The sequence below is a fragment of the Mustela nigripes genome, chromosome 3 (genome assembly GCF_022355385.1).
Source record: "Mustela nigripes isolate SB6536 chromosome 3, MUSNIG.SB6536, whole genome shotgun sequence".
In the NCBI taxonomy this organism is placed as follows: Eukaryota; Metazoa; Chordata; class Mammalia; order Carnivora; family Mustelidae; genus Mustela; species Mustela nigripes.
The window spans coordinates 56575249-56597401 of NC_081559.1; the positions used below are offsets into that span (position 1 = coordinate 56575249).

The 22153-nt window shown below is 41.6% G+C and overlaps 1 protein-coding gene across 4 annotated transcripts in view; it reads right to left on the reverse strand.

Annotated features, from left to right (window-relative positions):
* Nucleotides 1–22153, reverse strand: part of ITGB6 (integrin subunit beta 6) — a 126304-nt gene that overhangs the window by 69234 nt on the left and 34917 nt on the right. For 2 of the 4 annotated variants that reach the window (XM_059394052.1, XM_059394053.1), the window contains exons 1-5: nucleotides 5848–5953; nucleotides 5663–5738; nucleotides 4813–4892; nucleotides 1688–1892; nucleotides 823–1069 (exon numbers count right to left, since the gene is read on the reverse strand). In XM_059394052.1, coding sequence (XP_059250035.1) covers nucleotides 823–1069; nucleotides 1688–1892; nucleotides 4813–4892; nucleotides 5663–5738; nucleotides 5848–5892 — 653 coding nt within the window. In that variant the 5' untranslated portion in view covers nucleotides 5893–5953. Of the gene's footprint in view, nucleotides 1–822; nucleotides 1070–1687; nucleotides 1893–4812; nucleotides 4893–5662; nucleotides 5739–5847; nucleotides 5954–6260; nucleotides 6314–6796; nucleotides 6879–22153 lie in introns of those variants that run through there. The other 2 variants (XM_059394054.1, XM_059394055.1) reach the window with 2 other exon arrangements.

Sequence of the window (22153 nt, forward strand, 5' to 3'; positions counted from 1 at the left end):
TCTGTTACTTTTTCTGAGTATAGGTATGATAAAACCTGCTTTCAACTGCTGTTATTATGAAGACTGAATGAGGTCATGTATGTGAAACCTTCAGCACAGAGTCTGGCACAGAGCAAATGGTAGATCTTTATAGAAAGATATTGAATAATTTGATTCTGAATATGTCATAAACTGTACAGGTAAGCCATCACAAAGCAACTTGCCCTTGACAATCATCCAGATAATAAATGGTTTTAACAGTTGATAATAACAGGGTATAGTGGGGTCCATAATGCTTCATTTCCTACCGAATTGGATAGCAATGAAGGTTGCCAAGTCCTTCTCCAAACAGAAAGAGAAATCCGCATTTCCCAAAGTATGTCAGACGAAGCTGCACAAATTGTTATTTTGGCAGAAGTCATTGCAGTGGAGAAAGATACCTTGAGAAAGTGTGAATTACTGTCCAATACCCTCAAAAAGTGGTGGTCCTTGGGCCTAGAGTATCTCTGCGGCGCTGGGATGGACACAGGCCATTGGTACCTACAGTGAAAAATTTGCTTCCCTAAGTCTAAAAAACACAAAGTCAAATTTGCCACATCCTGAAAAAGCTTCTACACAGGAAGACAGACATGAGAATGCTACAAGAACCCAAGACTAGAACCAGGTATTAAGATGAGGTCAACTTGGTTTCAAGAAACTCAGGCAACTGAGAGAGCTGCTGAGATCCAACCTGGCAGGCGGGAAAAGCCAGGGACTTAGCAAGATCCTGCCAAGCGCAGCTCAGAGTGGGGCTATCTTTACAGAAAATCAGTGTTCCACAATGCCAGAGAATCATTTACTTACCTGCAAGGGTTGGCGATTTCTTCTGGTGTTGTTTTCACAAAAGGGGAGACGGGTTTTTCCACAAAAGAGCCGAAGCCCAGTCTAAAGTTGCTGGTTAATTTAGACATCTCCTTGGAAAGCAGAGAGCCCAGCTCTTTAATGGTGTTGAGGTCATCATCCATGGAGGCCGAGAGGTCCATGAGGTAATACAAGTCCACTGGGTAATCCTCTGTCTGGCGGACTTGCACTTGGAGAGTCTGTTCACTGCCTGCAAAACCCCCGGAGAAAAACAAATCCATGAAAATACATTGAGACTTCTTCATGAGCGGCCAATTACTGGGTCACCTGGCTATTTCATTTCAGTGAGAACTGAAGTTGAAGATACTCAGGATTTCATAAACTATCTGGTAAAGTTTACAAGTGAATGAGCCCATGAGAATCTCTCAGCAGCGAGTTTAGAGCTACTGAAGGAGGTAAAAGTTAGGATATTTTATATCTCCTTGGGAGAGCTAGCATCCATTTAGATGGAAGATAAGCTGAATTTTTTGTATGTGGTTTTAGCAAAAGAGAAGAACATAAAGAGGAGTTTAAAGCTACATTACAACGCTTAAAGAAATGTGAGGTAAGCCTTAACAACATTTGAGTAATTCAAATGCTTACTATTAGATAAGCTTATTTTAGTAACGCGTTTGGAGTGCAAGTGACCGATGTGAATGAAGAAAAGTGTTAGGCCAGTGATTCTCTATTTCCTTCAGAATGGGAAATCTGAGTCAAAATAATCAATGATATGTAAGATGGTACAAGATATGTTAGCTTAATAGTGGTATTACCATATGTGGCATGAGATGTATTACATGAGCCAATGCTCCTGGAAATTATAACATACCTGGTCTCAATTTAAGAGTCAACTTTTGAGGCGCAATCTGTACAATGTCAGAACTATTTTTCTGTCTGCCTACACTGAGAGGCTTATTTGTATGTATTTCTACTTGGGAGACAGGGTTTTCGATGAAAGTGAGTTGACATCCTTTAGCTAAGAGAGTTGCTGGGGTATCACACCTTTCTCCAACTCCAGATGGATGGGTAAAATTCTAAAAAAAAGACAAAGAAAAAGAAGACAAGTCTCCATTTGTTTATAGGACAAAAAAAATTTTTTTTTTGGCTTGTTTTGCTAGTTAGGTATCTTGCCATACTCAGTATATCATATTCCCATGTGCCTGATGTTAATTGTAGGTCTAAAATTAAGTTTCAGCAGAATAACCAGAGAATTCTGCCAGTAAAATTCCAAGTAAAATCGGAATCTCCTTTTAACTAGACTCAGCTGGATTCTCCTAACAGTCTTTTATTTGTTGGTGTTGCCATTTTGTTTTTAATGTTCACTTCTTCTTCTGTGCCGTGACCAGAGCCTTGAAACAGTTGGGTTCTAGAGTTAATATCATCTCATAGGTTTATCTGTTTGGGTTGACCTATAGGCTCCGGGACTGTCGTAGCTCTCAGTATGTCTATTACCAAATCTGGTGGCAAAGACAGGCTTTCCTGTGGGGTCTGAAAGGGCAAAAGATGGTGACATTTCCCTATCTAGCTCTCTGTTGAGGTTTAATTCGCGGATGCCTCATTACCCCCACTCTTGCAGCCTTACTTCGCTGAAGTCGGCCTCTTGGGGACTTCAAACTCCGTGTCTGAAAGTGTTTCAGTTCAAGGTCTTGTAGAACTTCTCTCCAAGATTTGGAGGTGGGAAGCAAAAGGGACTGTGGCATAAAAGGGCCACCACCTTTCTGTCTAGGACTCAGAAGTTTCCCAGTCCCCTTCTGATCCGTGTCTTACCAGGAGACAGCGAAATGAATGTTTCCAGGCAGAGATGTGGCCAGTACAACCTTGCAACATTGACCTGTCTTACCTGAGAGCCAAGGCTGCTCTAGAGGTACTCTTAGCTCTAAGCAAAGTCAAGCCTGAGGCTTATTGACTCGCATGCTTGAAAAGAAGCAAACCAATGTGCATATTGCTTTTCCTCATCTCTTAGAATTCTAAGCCACGCTAGCTATTTCTCCAACTAAAAAAATTACATTTCTTCTGAAATTCATTTTTTAAAGATTCATTTATTTATTTGAGAGAAAGAGAGCGTGTGCATGGCAGGAGGGGCAGAGGGAGAAGGGAAGAGAGAGAATCTCGAGCAGAGTCCCTGCTGAGCGTGAAGCCCTGCGTGGGGCTGGGTCTCATGACCATGAAATCATGACATGAGTCGAAATCAAGAATCAGACACTTGACAGATTGAGCCACCCAGGCTCCCCTGAAATTGATTTTTTACAATATAACTCATTATCTGCCAGCTAGCCCCGTGCATATTTGAGGCCCTGGACTAAGCATCGCAAACACTGTAACTTCTCCTGATATGTCCAAGGCAAACAGTGGCTTGACAAGGCCTCAGGATGCCTCTCAGCAAGTGTTGCTGCTACCACCTGTAACCACAGTGCTGGCCGGCGCGTCAGAGGTGGTGTTAACATTAGACCTGTTTTTTCAATCTGCTCTAAACAGAGGCCTAATGTACTTTTTGCTTCAGTTGCTTCAACTACTACTACTATTAGAGAGCATTTAGAAAAATGTGGCCTTAAAAACTGGTAGTGATTCGTAGGGTGCCTGGGTGGCTCCGGTTAAGTGTCTCCCCTGAGCTCAGGTCACAGTCCCAGTCTCCCTCTCCCTCTGCCCTTCCCCCGCACTTGTGCTCCTCCACACTTTCTCTCTCTCTCAAATAAATAAATAAAATCTTTAAAAAAAAATCAACAGTGATTTGGCTAATATGTATCATCTGCAAGTAAAACTATCAATAGTAACTTAAGAAACTCTCTTAAATGAATTCTTAAAAAAATGCATTTAAATAAAAATTCTACAGGTAGGCCTACAGTTAGACTGATTTGTTGTTTTATGTCTCTGGCGTGCAACTAATACTGTCTTCTGCAGGAAGTCAACATAAAAAAAAATACATGGGTTTTTCCCTCTTGGTATATTCTCAAAACTGCTTTTGATACATGAGCTCAAAAAAAGCATAATTCTTTCACACAGTTACATATGGCCCATCTGTCAAAGCAGTAGTGGGGGAGTAAGCTTGGTTCACACTGTGTGCCTGTGAGGCCTTCCTCCATGAAATACATTCAGCCTGGGAATCTGAGTCTTAATAGTTCTCTCCCCTTCCTCCTGGGCCAGGCACCCAGGCTTATTCCCCTTTGAGCCTGTTACTCAGTTCTCACTGAACCTGGTATTTGTGTGCTTTCATTTACACTTAGATGTTCTTTTTGAGATTCAGTAGAGAACTGTTTTAAATCCAGAAAGAGTTAAGGCAGCTCTTTCTTACCAGGAATCATTTACAGACTGTTCTTCAGGGCCACGGGAGGCAGTGACTTGGGATTCCTTGTTACCCATGCCCCCACCCCTTATATTACTTTCACATACTTTTCAGTTTGATCATATAAGGAATGTCCGTTTCAGGCTTTGTCATCGGTGTGGTATAGTCACCAACTCATGAAAGCTTAATTTTTAAAAAGAACTGGATACTGTCTGAGCAGTGAAATTTGCCCCAAGCCTAGAAGATTTCTCTTAGAGCCTAGCCGTGGTTCCCAGGGGATCCTGGTTCCCAGATGGAACACAATTATGATATTGAAGCCCTATGTACATTTAACTTTAGAAAAGATCATCTCCAAGATCTCCGATTACTCAGAGCCTTGGTATTTGAAACGTAACCAGTGAGAAATGACTTTAAAATAACAGGAGGAATCAGGTTAAATAAAGGAACCCAGATAGGTAATTTTCACAATGATTTGACATTCGCAACCTCCGCAAGCTGTTTCTGGAGGTAATCACATGAATGGCACTGTGGGCTATTGATGCTTTTATTTTCCTTTCCCTATTCGTCTCACTCCTGTTCCCCACAGAAGGCAGGACACTCCCAGAGCAATCACCGAAGGAAGCCGCATAACCCGTAACTGCAGTTTTACCAGCACGCTGCGGTGGTTTGTTTACCTCCTGAGAACACCAGGCACACTGAGGTCCAATGAGCAAACAGTCTTCACAGGTTTCTGCACCTCCCATGGCACAGCCACCTGTGTTTAAACCCAGCAAGACACAAGGATTCAGCAGAATCACATTCATTTTCATTTACGAGAAAGAAGTCTAGTTCTTAACGTGCTCGAACGAAGCAACATCAGAGTTGATGTTAGCCTTCAGAGATCAGTCCTTAAAAGGTTAGCAACTTGTTAAAAAGTTCATATTTCATGTCTGCCCCATAGAGAAGACATATGTCTTTTTAGCCAAAAGGGATCATTCTTTTTTTCCTAAAATACAAAACTACTTCAACTTTCACAAACTTAGGACCACTTGTTATGTTTATTATCCTCATTCACTTCCCCCACTTCAATTTTTAAAAATTATTTGCTACCAATAAAAAATGCGTCTCTCTTAAATGTATTTTTTTTTTAAATTCAACAGACGAATGGATTTTTTATTTTTAAAGTAAGTTTTTCTTTCTCGGGATTATTTCTCTTAAGTGGAAGACCCTGTCGATAGAATAGCTAGAAAAGTTAACCAAGACGGTTGTCACTAAGGAATTAAGGAGCCCTATTGTGTAGTTAAGCTGTTTAATTCTCCTCATTAAGATGCCTGTGCAACCTTTGTATTTATTTACCTGAAGCCTAGAGCATTAGCTGTGGGAACAGCCCTGCCTCTGCCTGTAAAATGTTAAAGCGTTTGTTCAATGGCAAACGAGCGATCGAACAGATCAAATAAAAAATGACTTCAGATACAGTTTCTGAACCAAATGACAGGTTTGTCAAGCGTACCACGAAAGCAATATATCGGAGAGCTTGGGTCTTACCTTGTACGTGATCATTCCTTCCTAGAAATAGAAAGAACAGGCAAAGCAGTTCGATCCCCATTCGTTTCAGTTCTCGCTGTGCAGACAGATTAAAAAATGAATTACCTTCAGCGTTATAAGACCAAAGCTGAACATCGTTAAAAAGTCTTTCTTTCTTGAGGTTTAAAATGTTAAACACTACTTACACTGCTTTGGAAAGAACCTTGAGATGTAAATTTAAAAGTTTTCATTAAGACTGAAATGAAAACAGTCTACCTGGACAGGTAAAGAAGGAAAGCTGTGTTTAAAAGCAACTTCAACATGATTTACTTCCTTGTTCTCCTTATAAGGAAAGCAGGTGTACAATCACCAAGAAGGTGGGGAAATTCATTCAGTAGAAATTTTTGTGGGAGTTCTCTTAGTCTCTCTGCATCCTAGAGAAAGTTGATATCTTTAGTGAAATGTTGACCAATAAAATGTCAGAAAAGCAATGGAAATATAATCTGAAGTTGTTCCTAAAATAATTTTAATTCAGTAGCAACAGTAAAGGTGATAAATAAAACAAAAACATGTAAGTTATATGTAAGGAGGGTTTTAAAAATGAACTAAAGGAATATACCCGAGATTTCTGTATTCCATTGTTAAATCCTTCGCAGATAATTGAAAGGAACTCTGAAAAATAAAAATTATTTCACAATTAAAATAGAAGGCAGGCTAGGGAAAGTAAAACACTGTGCTCCCTTGCTTTTCAAACCGGATGAAAGATATTCTTTCCATGAGTATAGAATCCTTAATTAAGAAGTGATATTGGAAATAAATATAATATATGAAAATGAAATTAGAACCAGATTAGATAACTTCACAACAACAACAATGGAAACAGACACATAGGTGCCCAGGATTTGGCGTCCTTCTGGATAGGGACCAAGGGCTCTTTTCTCTGTCCCAGCCTCTAGCTCACCACTTGGCACATTGCAGGTAATCAGTGGTTAAAAGGATGAGAGGCCAATTTAAAATAGATACAATCTATGGCTAAATTCATGAGGTTGATTATATATTCGTCCCAATGTATTCAGGAGAATGTATGGGGATTTGTAAAAACTCCAAACAGGTAAGAATCAAATATTCGCTTTGTTACTCTCTAAACTGTCTGACCTTGGACAGGCTTCTTTGTGGCTGGGCGTTTGTCCTGGGAGATTAGCTTTTAAAGGTGTATTTCTAGACAAGCATGCGAATCCTGTGGAGAGAGAGAAAACTAATTATAGACTGCTCAGGTTCTTCTCAGAAGGCTATGTTCAATTTTGAACTCCATCATACACACGAACATGAAAGAACATGGCAAGAATCCTGTAGAGAGAAACCAGAATTATTAAAGAGCTGAAAGATAAGCCTTTTGGGAGAAAAACACGGTATGAAATCAATTGATTTAGCTTAAAGAAGAGATTGAGGCATAAAATATCTATGCCCCTGATATTGTCTCTACATTCGGACCTCATAGTAACTGTTTTCATCTATCCATCCATTCATTCATTCATCCGTTGATTCATTCATTCAACAAATACTTACTGAGCATCTACTCTGTGTCAGGTATCATTGTAGAAGCAGAGATGATATGTCAGTAAACAAACCCAAGTTCTTAACTCATGAAACATAAACTCTAAGCTGCTGCTTAAAATCAGGCAGTAATAAAGGTGAAGAAAAATGATAAAGCTGGCTAAAAGGAAAGGGGGGTAGTGAGGGTGTGTTATTTTATTTAGGATAGTCAAGAAGAGTTCTCTGCTCAACTGACACCTGACAGAGCCCTAACTGACTTGGGCAACAAAGTGTAAAGGCCGTGAGATAGCCTCACACTCAGCATTTTCAAAGACCATGAGAACGAGAAAGGAGAGGAAGGGTAGCCTCGTGGGTCGATTTAGTGGCAGAGTTCAGAGGGTACGTCGTTTTGACCTTGAATTTTACTGTAAATGCGTTTGGAATGTCATTGGAAGGTTGGAAACAGAATAATATTATATGATTTACATTTGAAAAGAATTACTCTGGCTGCCACGGAGGTTAGAATGTATGGGGCACGGTGAGAAGACATGGTAGGAGGCCAATTAGAAATTTACGGCAGTTGTCTAAGAGACAAGGTGGTTGAGACTAGGATATGGTACTATAGAAGGATAGCAGTGCTCAGACATACGTTATAATTTGAAAACAGAATAGGCTTGGGATGCCTGGAGGGCTCAGTCAGTTAAGCATGTGCCTTCAGCTCAGGTCATGACCCTGGGGTGCTAGAACTGAGTCCCGCATCAGGCTCCTTGCTCAGTGTGGAGTCTACGTCTCCCTCTGCCTGCCGCTCCCCCTGCCTGTGCACTTGCTTGTGCTCTCTCTCTCTCTGACAGATAAATAAATAAAATCTTTAAAAAAAAAAAAAAGAAAAAGAAAAGAAAACAGAATAGGCTCATGGAATATTGGCGTGGATACGGAAGAAAGAGAAATTCTTGGCCTGAGCAACTGAATGTCTAATAGTCTTTCCTAAGAGGGGTTACGCTGGGGAAAGATCCATTTTCCTGTGGAGGATGGGACTCAATAATATTATGCTCGAGATTTCCACAAGATAACGGAGGGAGGATGCCACATAGGCAGTTCACTGAGTCTGGAAGTGGGGGCAGTGTTGAAGGGTAAACTGTCAATTTGGGATCATCAACATGGATTTAAAGGGAAGAGCCTGAATGAGATCCCAAGGAAAGGAGTGTAGATAAGGAAGAGCTCTGAGAACTGAGCCTGGGATGGGCCCACATCTAGAGGTCAGGGGGAGCAGGATCCGGTAAAGAAAGCTGCTGGCTGAAGAACACTCCTGGCTAAAAAGGAACCTCTTTCCTGGAAGAGAGTTCTCCAAATATCTCTCACATTTCTGCGTGTCTTGCAAGCAGAGGCGCTGACTGCCTTTGTTCTAGATTCTCTTTTCAAGGGTGTCTGAAGGGATACGGTCTGTCAGGCCAAGAAAAGATTGCTTACAGCTTTGGAAAACAGATCTTGTCACCCTCTAGAACAGGCATGCTTATGGCCCAGTATAAAGCATTCAGTTTCCCTAAACTCAGGGCTCTTCTGTTGTAACACGGCCCATCACATGTGCAGGTGCCCGCTCTTTCCCTTGGTGTCACCTCGTGGGACTTAACCTTGGGGAACTGGTGGAAGAAAGTGCTGCCCTTCCAGCCGCCGCTATTGGTGTGAATTACGCAGCTGTTTATCTCTGACCTCGGCACCTCTTGTGTCTACCAGCATCCACGAATCTGTGATGAGCTCTCTTGTTAGCCTGCAAGGAAAATCTCAAGGCCTTCATAGTTCTTGACAATTTCTACTTGAAATCTACCTTTTTCTATAGATGGAACATGCACTTGTCAAATCTCATTTTGGAAGCGAAGATCTTACAACCCAGACTGCCTGAAGCACCTGATGGACCGTGGAAAGACTAGTGATGCTCTGGTCACTGAGTAGTCTGTCTGCCCACTGCCCTTCCCGGCAATGAGCTGGGATCAAGGATGCCCGTACAACTCTGGATGTGACCACTTCCTGGAACCTTTTTTCTAAGGTTCTAACTGGTGCCAAAAATCTCTTGTGCCTGGGAACACAGTCGGACTATCTCTCCCAGCCTGTCTTACAGTTAAAGAGAATTCCAATGACTAGCTCTTGCCAGTGGAATATGAGTGGGAGTGGTACACACCAGGTCCAGACCATCTACCTATCCCTCTGCCAACTGGATACAGGCAGCATCAAGGGCCTGGGGGAATTCCAGATGCTCAGCATGACCCTGTGTTTAAATTGAGGACCCTGTACCATCCCATGTACAGACTTCCCTCCCAGGTATTAAAATCATCATTGCCGGCTTTACATACCTTGTCTCTAATTGCAGCCCCTCGAGGTTCATTCCCTGCCCTACTTCCAAGCCTTTGCCTGTGCCATTTGTGGGGCCTGGAGCCCCCCACCTTCACCTCAGTTTTCTCACTGGCTAGCTCAGCTCACTGCCATGTCTCAGCGGAGACACGAGTGCCCACAGGAGGACCTTCGTGGTCTCTCCAGGCCTCTTCCCAAGGACTTTCTCCAGACAGCCTTTTTTACTCTGCTTGTAATTGCTTAATACTTGGCGTCTCTTGCCCACGAAGCTGGGAGCTCTTTAAGGCACTTGCTTATCCAACAAGTATTCACTGAATTCTTACTATACATCAGGCAGGGACTGTGTCTTAGTTATCTTCATAGTCCCAGCAAATGGTGTAAGCCTGGCACTTTGCAGGTAGTGAATTAATATTTATCAAGTCAGTGGATGAATTTTATGTCTTCATTGTCTAGGCTTTTATCTCTTATAAGCATGCCCTCCATGGATATGAATAAATCGGTAAGAAAATGAATGAATGCTTTTGGGAGCTACAAATGCAATTAGGAGAAGGAAGAAGTATCCCTTGCTTGGATTGTGATGAAAGCTGAGAAAAAGCTTAAAAAGCAGGGTGGGAAAAAATAAGAGAAAATAAAAAGTAGAACAATGCTACAAGAAAATGTCCATCCACTTGTTTTCACCTTGGCACCACTCTGAAAATTTGTTACAGGCTATAAAGTATAGAAAAACATTCTTTCTTGCTGAAGATGTGGTAATTGGTGCCTTTTCCTGGAAAGTATCAATCCTCTGTACCCCTGTGGAGGTAGTGACCCGAGTTGTTCCATGAGGTAACCAGCAGCCCATAAGGTATCCTGGATAAAAACTGTGTCCCCTTGGGACGCCTGGTTGGACGACTGCCTTCGGCTCAGGTCATGATCCCGGAGTCCCGGGATCGAGTCCCGCATCAGGCTCCCAGCTCCACGGGAAGTCTGCTTCTCCCTCTGACCTTCTCCTCGCTCATGCTCTCTCTCACTGTCTCTTTCTCAAATAAATAAATAAAATCTTTAAAAAAAAAAAACAAAACTGTGTCCCCTTAGCCAAGGCACCCAGATTAATTACCTCTGTTCCTTTACATATGAAATCTGAACTGGGAAAGAAAGACTAAATAAAAATCAGGGGTTTGGTATTGGGACCTGAAGCTAGCAGGGAGTACACTCAGTTTGGAGGGAACATGACTTCAAGGAGGGGGGTCGATGACAGGAGGAATTAACAGCTACAAGGAGGTATGAGGAGGAAGAGGCCCAAGGCAGAGGAAAGCTATAATGGACAGAAAATGAGATGGTGGGTCAAGAGTGCCATAGTCAAAGCAGCAGAGAAGGGACCCAGAGGCCAGAACAGGACACCAAAGTCAGGTTGGCAAACTTACTCTGTCAAGGAGAAAGGAACATGGCCCAGGCTAAGAATTGCTATAGATCCCAAATGCCCTTCCAGACTGAATCTCTCTGAGGGAGCACCTGGGTGGCTCAGTGGGTTAAAGCCCTGCATCGGGCTCTGCTCGTCAGGGAGCCTGCTTCCTCCTCTCTCAGGAGCAGGGAGCCTGCCTCTCTGCCTACTTGTGATCTCTCTGTCGAATAAATAAATAAAATCTGAATCTCTCTGAGGCCTGACTCTTCCTAGGTCTCCCAGGACCCTGTCTCTTTTAGGGCAATGTGTATCCTTGAAACAAATTCCCATTACTTACAGGTAGTCAAGCGAGTCTCTATTCTTTAAACTCAAAAGATCCTGTCACACCATGTACATTGTTATATAGGCTGATTAGGCTCACAGAATTATACTGTCCCGATTGTTCATAGCCCCAGCCTGGGGGCTCTGACTCCTTCTAGAAGTCTGATCTTCTTCAAAGGCTCTGAGCTGGGGACAGGTAGAGTAACACAGCTCAGGGAAGCACGCCTGCACTTCTGTCCTTCAACGAGCCTCAACTTCTGAGATTTGGCAATGGGCTGTCCTCAGCTGAGCCCTGACTTCAGGAAGCCATATGAACCCATCTGACTCACTGTAATTGGCTTGGGTCTCTCCTGACATAGCCACTCAACATCAGAGAGTGACGATCTAGAGCCCAGCAGGGCCAGCCCCAGGGCACCTCAAAGCCCTCTTGAGTAAACCTGGCTGGTATCCAATTCAAACCCTGGGACCTTAGTGAGGACTTCTAGCTTTGGGGATGGTCTTGCTGTGTTCCCAGCTTTACTTCAAGTACCAGTGACAGGTCTACCTCTAGTTGTCTTTCTAGGAAAACGTTTCACAGTGAGTAGCTGAAAGAAGACGGAAGTGGGTGCTTTGTCTTAGGGTCCGACCCTGATGTATCTATGTGTGTGATACAATGCAGGGAAGGGCATTGGCAACATATTATGGATGACTTGCAGGTGTGTGTCATTTGCAAAGTACAGGATACATTTGTATCCACTTGAAAAGTGATGCCTTCATATTTCAAGGCTTTCAAAAAAATTCTTTTAAAGAGGATATGGACCAGTCTCCTGTCATCCTGGTGCATAATGTCCACATGTATTAAATGTTAGAGAAATTTTTAGTGGCCTAGACCTTACATTCTAGTCTCGAGTTCACTTTTTCTATTGTGGTAAAATATATATAACATAAAATCTAGCACAGAAACCATTTTTAAGTGTACAATTCATTGACATTAAGTACATTCACATTGTTTTGTGACTTTCACTACTATCCCTTTCCAGAATTTTTATCATCCCAAACTGAAACTTTGTACCCATTAAATAACAACTTCCTGTGTCCCTGGCCCCCGCTAACCCCCACTCTTTCTTTCTACCTCTATGAATTCATTACTCTAGGTAACTGGCCAAAAGTAGAACCATACAATGAAGACTTCTATGTGTGGCTTATTTCACTTAGCATAAATTTTTGAGGTTCATCCACATGCTTTAGAATTTCATTCCTCTCTCAGAGATAATATTCCACTGTGTGGATAAAGCACATTTTGTTTTATCTACTCTTTGTCCATACCCATTGGAATTGTTTCCTCCTTTTGGCTATTGTGAATAATGGCTGCTGTGAACACGGGGTTGGTTTGAGTCTGGAGCTCGCTTTTTGAAGTCTTCGTGATGCTCACGATGGGAGGAAGTTGGGTCTAGTGGGAAGAAATGATATTTTGTATATAGAGAGACCTGGGTTCAAATTGCAGTCCTTCCAGGTTCTATGGTATATTGCTGGGGATATCACTGATCTCTGAGCACTTTCCAGCCTGAGAAATGGAGATAATAGCTACTTTTCAAGAATATGGTGAAGATTTAATTATATAATTGTGGGATGAATCCAGTTGTGAAAAGCCTAAAGATGATATGATTTGGGGCCTTCTTTAAGAAAAGGAATGTGGGGACACCTGGGTGGCTCAGTTGGTTAAGGTCCAACTCTTGATTTCTGCTCAGGTCAGGATCTCAGGGTCATGAGTCCTGGGTCAGGCTCTGTGCTCAGCAGGAAGTTGGCTTGAGGATTCTCTCTCTCCCTCTCCCGCTGTCCCTCCTCTTGTTCACATGCTCGCTTGCTCTCTAAAACAAATGAATAAATCTTTAAAAAAAAAAAAAAAGAATAAATAAAAGAAAAGAAAAAGAAAAGGAATGCAGAACTGGAAATAAATTAGGTATGAAAGGGTCTCTTATCATTAAAATGAGAAGGAAAGAAAAGAAAATATGACAAACTACGGAAGGCTTAGAGATTCTAGTCCCATTCTTCTAGATATCTCCTTAGGCAGGGAGTTTACCAGAAATGCTTCCCGATGGTTATCTGGCTTTCTGCCCTCAGCTGGAGCTACCTACTGCCCCCAGCTTCTCCTCCACACCTGTACACGGTGGGACCTCAGAGGAGCCTTCATTCCCTTCATGGAGAACCCCCTCTGATTTCACTCAGGATTCATGTTTACTGTAGTTAGTGTTATTGAGCTCTTCCCTATTTGCCAGGCGCTATTAAACATCTGGTAATATTGCCTTATTTCATTTTCATAATATCTCTATGAAGTAGGAACTACTTTATTTCCATTTACCAGATGAGGAGCCTGAGGCATGAGAAGCTCTGTAAACGGCCCAGTGTCCCAGAGCTGCTCAGGCAGCAAAGCCTTGGAGATAGAACGCTCCCTCCAACCCAAACTTAGCATCACCAGGCCCACTGCCTCCTGATAGACACAAGGTGTTCATAGAATCATCAAGCAGCTTTCATCAAGAAATGAAATTCCCAAGGAACTTTAAGACATGTCTGCGTCTCAACCTCGAGACTCTGTGTTCCATCTTGATCTCTGTATCCAGCTGTCTTCCTTTCGGTTTGTTTTGTTGTTCATCCTTGGATCATTCACCAGCAGAAATGAGACAGAAATGTGGTCCTGGATCACACAATCCTTTGTATTCCTTCTCTGACTGAAGTCTGGTACAATCACTTAAAAGCAAATGAAACAAAGCCTGTTGCCTTGCCCTTTCAGGGGAAGTTGACCCTGCCTGTAGGATCCACGCCTGGCATTGTGTCCAGGAGAGGGCGGTTGCAGGCACGACCTGTGGCCAGGAAATGACTCAGGATTAACTCCTCCTCCTCCAGCGGCAGTCCCTCTCCACCCAACTCTGAAGTTCAGGGCTTAGTCACACTTGGTTCAAGGAAGATAGCTGTCACTTAGCAAGTCTGATGTCCGTCTTGCATGTGAGGCCTGCTTGGGAAACTCACTCACTTTAGGTTTTGGAAGTAATTTTGAACGCTTAAAGAACTGAGCTCCTTCTGCATTTTAGTTTGTGGGCAAATTCCAATGATGAGATTTTTCATAAAATCTTGGTGAATAGGAGTTTATTCTAACTTGACTCGAACTCTCTTTCAGCCCTTTTTTCCCATCTATGAAGTGAATGGTATGGCATGGCAAGAAGTCATACGAACACACAGATTGCAAAGTGATTTACTCATTCACAGCTTGAAAAACTAAGTATTTTTTTTTCTTTTTAAAAGATAATTCAAATAGTTTAACTAGAGGTTAGGATTCCTTGTTTTTTCTGAGCACCAACATTTAATTATATAATTCTGGTTTTTCTGAGCACCAACATTTCAAAGCAAATGTTTTTTCTGACGAGAACCATTTCTTATTTCTGGGGCTGCAATGGGCAGTGGTATTACTGGTAAAAATGGATTCTGATTTATTTATTTGTTCATTCACATACTCATTCAGCAACTCTCTATGGAGATCCTACTCTGTTCCAAACACTGTTCCGGAAATGCAGCATTGATTAAAACTGACAAAATCTCTTCCTTACGGAGCTTACATTCCTGGAAGAGATGGACAATAAGCCCACAAACAAAGATAAATGATATACATGCTAAGTCGGTGGTACATGCTAAGAAACATAAAGAATGGTGAAGGGTCAGGAAATGACTGAGGTGGGGTGGCCAGAGGAGCCTCTGATAACGTGGAATGACACAATTCTCTGGGGAAGTGAAGGAGAGAGACACAGGGCTGTCTGGAGGAAGATCAAGTATACGGTCCTAGGGCATGGTATTTGGGAACAGACAAGGTGGGTGGTAAGATTGAGTTGGATAGAGTGGGTGAACCTAAGAAGGTACTGGGGCAGGCCAGTGAGGAGCTCCTCAGGAGAGCCTTGTGGGCCATGGGTAGGACTCTGGATTTGTATTCTGATAGAGAAGAGAAGTTCTTATGGGGTTTTGTGAGACATAACATAGCTTATGTTTTGAGAGGATCACTCTGAGCAGACAAGGACGGAAGCAGGGAAACCTATCAGAGGCTTTTTCAGTAGTTCAGGCCAGAGATGATGAAAGCTCGGGCAAGGAATGTAGTGAGAAGTGGTTAGATTCTGGACATACTTCCAAGATAGACAGGATCTACTAATGGGTCTTGTGTAGGAAAGGAGAGGAATCCAGGGCTCTAGGGAGACTCCAAGAATAATGAACGTTTCTGCTTGATAACCATCATCAATGGTTTCTCCAGACATGTCATAGAGATAAGAGATAAGGTCTGCCCATAGTAAGAGTCATGGTCCATTTTAGTTGGCTGTAATAACCTGTACAGTCATGTATAATTGTAACTGTGCAGAAGGTGTTTTGTGGCAGAATAGGAAGGGTCAGAACAATGCAGGCAAGTGCTTCATGGTGAGACGGTCTACATACTTGTATTGTTAACAGTCCTTCAGCTTGGTGAAAGTCCGATTGGCTGGCATCTCTGCTCTTGAATTCCCCATGTCTTGGCATTTGAGAAGCAAAAAAAAAAAAAAAGCTTGGAAAATCCCCATGATCCCACAGTCCTCTCTAACTGCATAGGTAGACCATTGGGATGAATTCCAATAGCGAAAGAGTCTGCCCTAACAGATTTTTTAAAAATATAATTCCTCATTAGGGCACTGTAAAAAGGCAGGTGAGATGGGCACATTTTAATTTTTAAAAAATCTTGCAAAATAGAAGGATTCTGGACTTTTTTTTTTTAACCTTGAAGATGTAATTCATGCAATTGCAACAGTAGAGAAGGTTTTTATTTTCTACAAAGCTGGGAGAAATGGTCACCAATGATTATGTTTAAGGAATTGTTAAAAAGGCTAACCAATAAATTATTCTAACAAACTATTCAAAATGTTGTTAACATGGTGATGTCTAAAGAACTGGAAAGGAGGGGCATCTGGGTCATCAGTCAGTTAAGCATTTGCCTCCGGCTCAGTTCATGATCCCAGGATCCTGGGATTCGAGCTCTGCGCTGGGCTCCTTGCTCAGCGGGGAGTCTGTTTCTTTGTCCTGCTTCTCACCAAAGCTCCTGCTCTCTCTCTCAAATAAATAAAATTTAAAATCTTAAAAAAAAAAGGGGGGGGGGCACCTGTGTGGATCAGCGGGTTAAAGTCTCTGCCTTCAACTTAGGTCATGATCCCAGAGTCCTGGGATCGAGCCCCGCATCAGGCTCTCTGCTCAGCAGGGAGCCTGCTTCCTCCTCTCTCTGTGCCTGCCTCTCTGCCTACTTGTGATCTCTGTCTGTCAAATAAATAAATAAAATCTCTAAAAAAATTTTTTTAAATACTTATAAAATCTTTAAAAAAAATTGGAAAAGGAGGAAGATGAAAAGTCTTTAAAAGCAAATTCATGGTGCCTGGATGGCTCAGTCGGTTAAGCATCTGTCTTTGGCTCAGGTCATGATCCCAGAGTCCAGGGATTCGGTACCTACTCCCTGCTCAGCAGGGAGCCTGCTTCTCTCCCTTCCCCTGGCTCATGCTCTCTCTCTCTCAAATAAATAAATAAATTTTTAAAAAAAAACAAACAAATTCAGCTGGCATATAAATTAAATGAAGGAATGAATCCCTGCATTGCTGGACATGATTACTTTCAGACAAAATACGCCTTGAGTGAGCTATCAGATGTGGGGGACTTTGAGGAACTATGAAAATAGCCCATCTGTCCTGCATCCTGTTGTCTCAGAATTTCTCTGGCTGAAGCTGTGCCTGTAAGTAGTCCTTCCCTGGGCCAGGTAGCCGAGGAAAGTGTTGCAGGGTTTTAACTGATGCCCAGTGCAGCAGAGGGCTCAACCATAATTTCAACATTTTTTAAAGTAGTGAATAATTTTCTTCATATCAAGGAGTTCAAAGTTTTAAAATTCCAACTAAAACACACGTAATGGAAGTTTTTTGGTAGAAGAAAATTTGTGTTAGCTGCAAATATTTTAGGAGAGTTTTTTTTGTTTGTTTTTTGGCAAATATTGCTATACATTGATGAAATTATGACATCTTGAGCATTAATAGAGGAACTCGTGGAAAAGGCAGTTGTGGGCTCTGGTCTCAGCCCAGACCTTCGTGGATTACTGGATATTTGTTGCATGGTGTAAATTAATTTGAGATGGTGTAGGGTCTAAACTTTGGGCAGTTAAGGATGAGGAAGACAGGATTTAAATGTTAACCAATAGAATGATTTATTTCTATGGGTGTCAGTGGAGGAAGAGGCATTGAATAAAGTATGGACTTCAAATCAAAATAATGTATCAGTATTACCTCTCAAAGTCTGTTCTGAAGAGAGCTGTTAATCCTTGCCCTGATGGTGAAATGTTCCTATAGTTTAGTTAATGCAGAGGATCAAATCTCCTGTATCAGAAATTACAGTGCTCATTAACCTTTTAAACACTTTAAGATGCCCCACAGTGAAGAAAATTGCTTACCTTTGTTTAACAATTAAAAAGCCAATTAAACAAAAAATTGTTTGCTTAGGGAAAGCCTTTTTTCTTCATGTACTTATTAGCATTCCTAGATCCATTTCCACCTAATAGTTTCAGAAGTGCCAGAAGAAAGAATAGAGATATTGAAAGTTTTGTGAAATTTTACCTAAGATCTTGTTGAGGAGATCCAGAATCAAACTTAAGCATTATAGTCAGATTTCCCAAGAATCCACTGGTGAATTGGTTTCCTGCTGCAATTTGAATGTATTATCTCATTCAAAGACCTTTCAAGATGGGTTTTCTTGGAGAAAATTCTCTTTCTCAGGGAAGTCCAAAAAATGAGTCCATTTATATGACAGTTCAGAATAAGAACTTGGGGTAGTAATGACTCATAAATCTCTAAACTCAGACCCAGGCCTTGACCTTGGTTATTTAAAATATTTTTTGTACTGAATGACCTGGTTTGGTTTCCCTTATGAAACACTGCTTGCTACTTCCCCTATGACGCAGAGGATCCCCACTCTGGCTTGTGTCCACCCTTTGCTTATTTCTCGTTAGTACGGCATTCCATCCTCAAGCTCTCTTCTGTGGACCCTTGAGCCTGTCTTGCTTGCAGAAGGTATAAAAGAGTAGTTTCCTCTAAGACAACAGCGTTTTCTCCTTTGGGTAGGTGAGAAAGTGGGCAACACTTTGTCCCAAGCTTGCTTTCCTTCCTACTGACTCAAACTCTTTGGATGTGTGGCTTCAGGTGAGGTGCTTGAATCTAGACGTCCTTCCTCAACATGATCATTCTCATGAGAAGCCTCACTTCTTCTTTTATTTTTTTTCCTTTTTAAAGATTTTATTTATTTATTTGACAGAGAGGGAGAGAGATCGCATGTAGACAGAGAAGCAGGCAGAGAGAGAGGGAAGCAGGCTCCCTGCCAAGCAGAGAGCTGGGTGTGGGCACAATTCCAAAACCCTGAGATCGTGACCTGAGTTGAAGGCAGAGGCTTAACCCACTGAGCCACCCAGGCACCCCAAGAAGCCTCACTTCCTACAGTGGTCAGTTTTGTTCAGGAATAAAAATGTTATTTCACTGAGATGAGAATCTACATGAATATATAAGAAACGAATAATTTGACTACCTTGTGGGGTGTCAACATAGCAGAGGAAGAGTCACTATAATTCAGTCTGCCTGATTTTCCAAGAAAGGGTAAAATGTGGTAGAGGTGTTTTTAAAACAGGGAAGCCAGTAACATTTTTTAACACCTGAAGACATGTTTCAAAGCTATATTTACAAGTATTTTTTCTTGTTCACAGATAAATAAGCTGGATTATTCATTTGAACTGCATGCAGATAGTAAGATGGTTGTCAGAAATCAGTTTGACAATCTAAGAACCAAGAAATACTGAGGTATAAGAGAATGTTTAGTGACTTTATTTAGCTTCACCTAGCTTTGGAGTGAGATAAAACGAGAATTACAACAACATTTTCAGACAACCTTACTCTAACAATATAGCACCATCTATCTCACTTTTGAAGGGACTTATTTAGCCTGTTTCATGGAACATGGGAAACAAAATTATCTTGGTCTTGACACGAATCCTAAGACAATAGTAGCAAATGATGGCCCTTACAATGTGCCATGCACTGTTCTAAATTTAGTTTCACACTGTGAGGCAGGGTACTGATAGTTTCCCCATTTAAATAACAATATTTAATTTAATTTTATATTTTAGAACAGTTTTAGATTGATTAGAAGAGAGAGTTCCCATATGCCTCACACCCAGGGATCCCTATTACTCCCTATTAGTAACATCTTATATTATTATGGTACATTTGTTATAATAATAAACCCATATGGATATGCTATTATTATCTAAAGTCCATATTTTATTCATATTTCCTCAGGTTTTACTTAATGTCCTCTTTCTGCTCAAGAATCCCACACAGGAAACCACATTACACCTGTTGTTATATTTCCTTAGGCTCCTCTTGAGCTCTTCCCATCATACAAAAGAAAAAAAAAATGTGGCACAGAGAGAGTTTAAATAACTTGCCTGTGGTCTCCTAGTTACTAAGTGGAAAAGTTGGCCTCAAATCCAGGCACTCTGATTCCAGGCACGGGATTAACCTTCATACTGGATTTTTATTACCCTCATGGGATTACTTCAACTTGAATTACTGAAGTGATGCGTCTGGTCAGGCAGCAGAGGGGTGAGCATACCTGACGCAGGTCTTAGCTAGTTAGTGATTGGCCACGGTCTCATGGGCAGTTTTCAACAGTAGAGCAATAGTTCCCTGATTCTCAGAGCCTCGAGCACATCCTAGAGAAAACCAGGAAGCTGGAAACAATAGAAATTTATTCCCTTGAAGTTCAAGAAGCTAGAAGTCTGAAATCAACATGTTGACAGGGTTGATTTTTTTTTTTTCTGGATGCTATGAGGGAGAGTCTGTTCCATACTTCTCTCCTAGTTTGTGGTGGCTGACCTCAGTCCTTGACCTTCCTTGAGTTAGCAACCCACGGCACCAATACCTCATCTGCCCGCAGCTTTCTCCTCTGTCTGGATCATCCCCTCTTCTTATCAGGACTTTTGTCATTGATTTAGGATCCACCCAAATAGTTCAGGATGAGCTCATCCCACAATCCTTAATTTCTCTGTAAAAACTTTTTTCCAAATAAGATCACATTCACAGACTGGTTCTAGGTAGACACATCTTCTGGTGCAGCCACCATTTAACCCACTACAGGGGCTAGTAAGCACATAGGCTTGTTGTGAGTATTACAGAATTACATAAATTACCTGATACATGATAGGCCTACTTGAAAAATAATAGCTATTTTTATTATTCTTTTGTCTAACGCGAGGGCCCCCAATACAAAAGTGTTAAATGTCTCAACTGAAATAAATAAATGTCTCAACTGAAATAAATTCATTCATCTGTGTCTAGTTCACAACTATTATTAACCTTAACAATTGCTTTACATTATGTTTGTCTTAATTTCCAACACTGTCCTGACAGGAGCTTTACAAGGCTGTGTGAATTCAGCCTTCTTTCTTTTCTAGGGGCTAGAGGTGGGGGGCACCCTCAATCAACACTTTCCACTAATGACTCTTGTCAGAAACACAGAAAGACTTTAGGCTTACAAATAATCTCCTCATCAAGAGAATTATGAGCCAGAATCTTGATGAATGAATTTCCTGTCCATTCCCCTTGCTGATAGACATGCAGCAGGAAAAGAAAAGAGAAAAAAAAAAACCAAAAACCCCCAAAAAACAGCTGGGCAGCCTCAGCTGTTTCTCTGCCCTTTGGTTACCCTCTGTGGTCGCTGGATGTGGCAGCCCCATTTTCTGATCTGGATCTTTATCTTAGGGATGGAGTTAAGACTCACTGCTGAGTTTTCAACACCCGGCCCACTTCGCCCCTGCTGTTCTGCATTGCTGTTCTACCCCCTCCCCGCACTGTCTCCTGCGGTCACTTTCTGGCAGCCATAGCCCTCAGAGCTGGCTTCAGTGAAATTCCTTCTGCATTTGTCACAGAGCCACAGTCTTAGAACATTAGGGCAGAAAGGACTTTCAAAAGTCAAGTGCCATCTCTTCTATTATCTCTCCAACTCTGTCTTCATACAATCAATCAATATATCTGCAATGAACATCTGCTCTGGGTGAGATGTGATGCTAGGGGCTGGTTACAGTGGTGAGCAAGCACAGTGGACCCCTTCCCAGAGTGACAGTAGGGTCACCTCCATGCTGTGTGAGTAGGGGTCTGTAAAATCCCTGGCAGCTTGTGTTTTACTTAGAAACAATCCTTTAACATAGGTGTTCTTAACCCAAGGTCTTCCCACTAACAGAACTTAAGGGGGGAGGGTCTGTGACCTTGAAATGGAAAAAAATTTGCACTATTCCCAGATTCTAATGAGACATTTCTTTCCTATAAATGTAGACAACAAACCACTGTCATATTAGTAGTACCCATTAACTCTCACCAGGAGAAATCACACATATTTTCCATATCACTTTATGTTTGTAGCAGATATCACAAAATGATGTAAAAAATGGTCATTGTGTCAAAATCATAGAATCCTCAGACCTGCTTCTGGACCTTATTATTTAAAGTGTTAAAAAAGAGGGACATGCGTTACTATAACATAAATTTGTTTCTCAGTATTTTGATAACCACGTTTCAATCTAATTGGCTTATTTTCTAATCATATATATATATATATATATATATATATATTAGCCTAGGACTTCAAAACATTTTTTTCTGCAAAGGGATTCATAGGCTTCATTAGACTGCCAAAGGGGTCCGTGCCACACAAAAAAAGTTTAGAACCCCTAAGTAAGGAACGGCACTCATCATGCAGGCTGAAGACTCTTTTTCTAGACCTTCCAAAATCCAAAGTTATCTTCATTTTTTTTATCCCCAAAATGAGATTAAAACATCAGATACACAGATGTAGGCCACATCATTATTCCTGGGTTATTC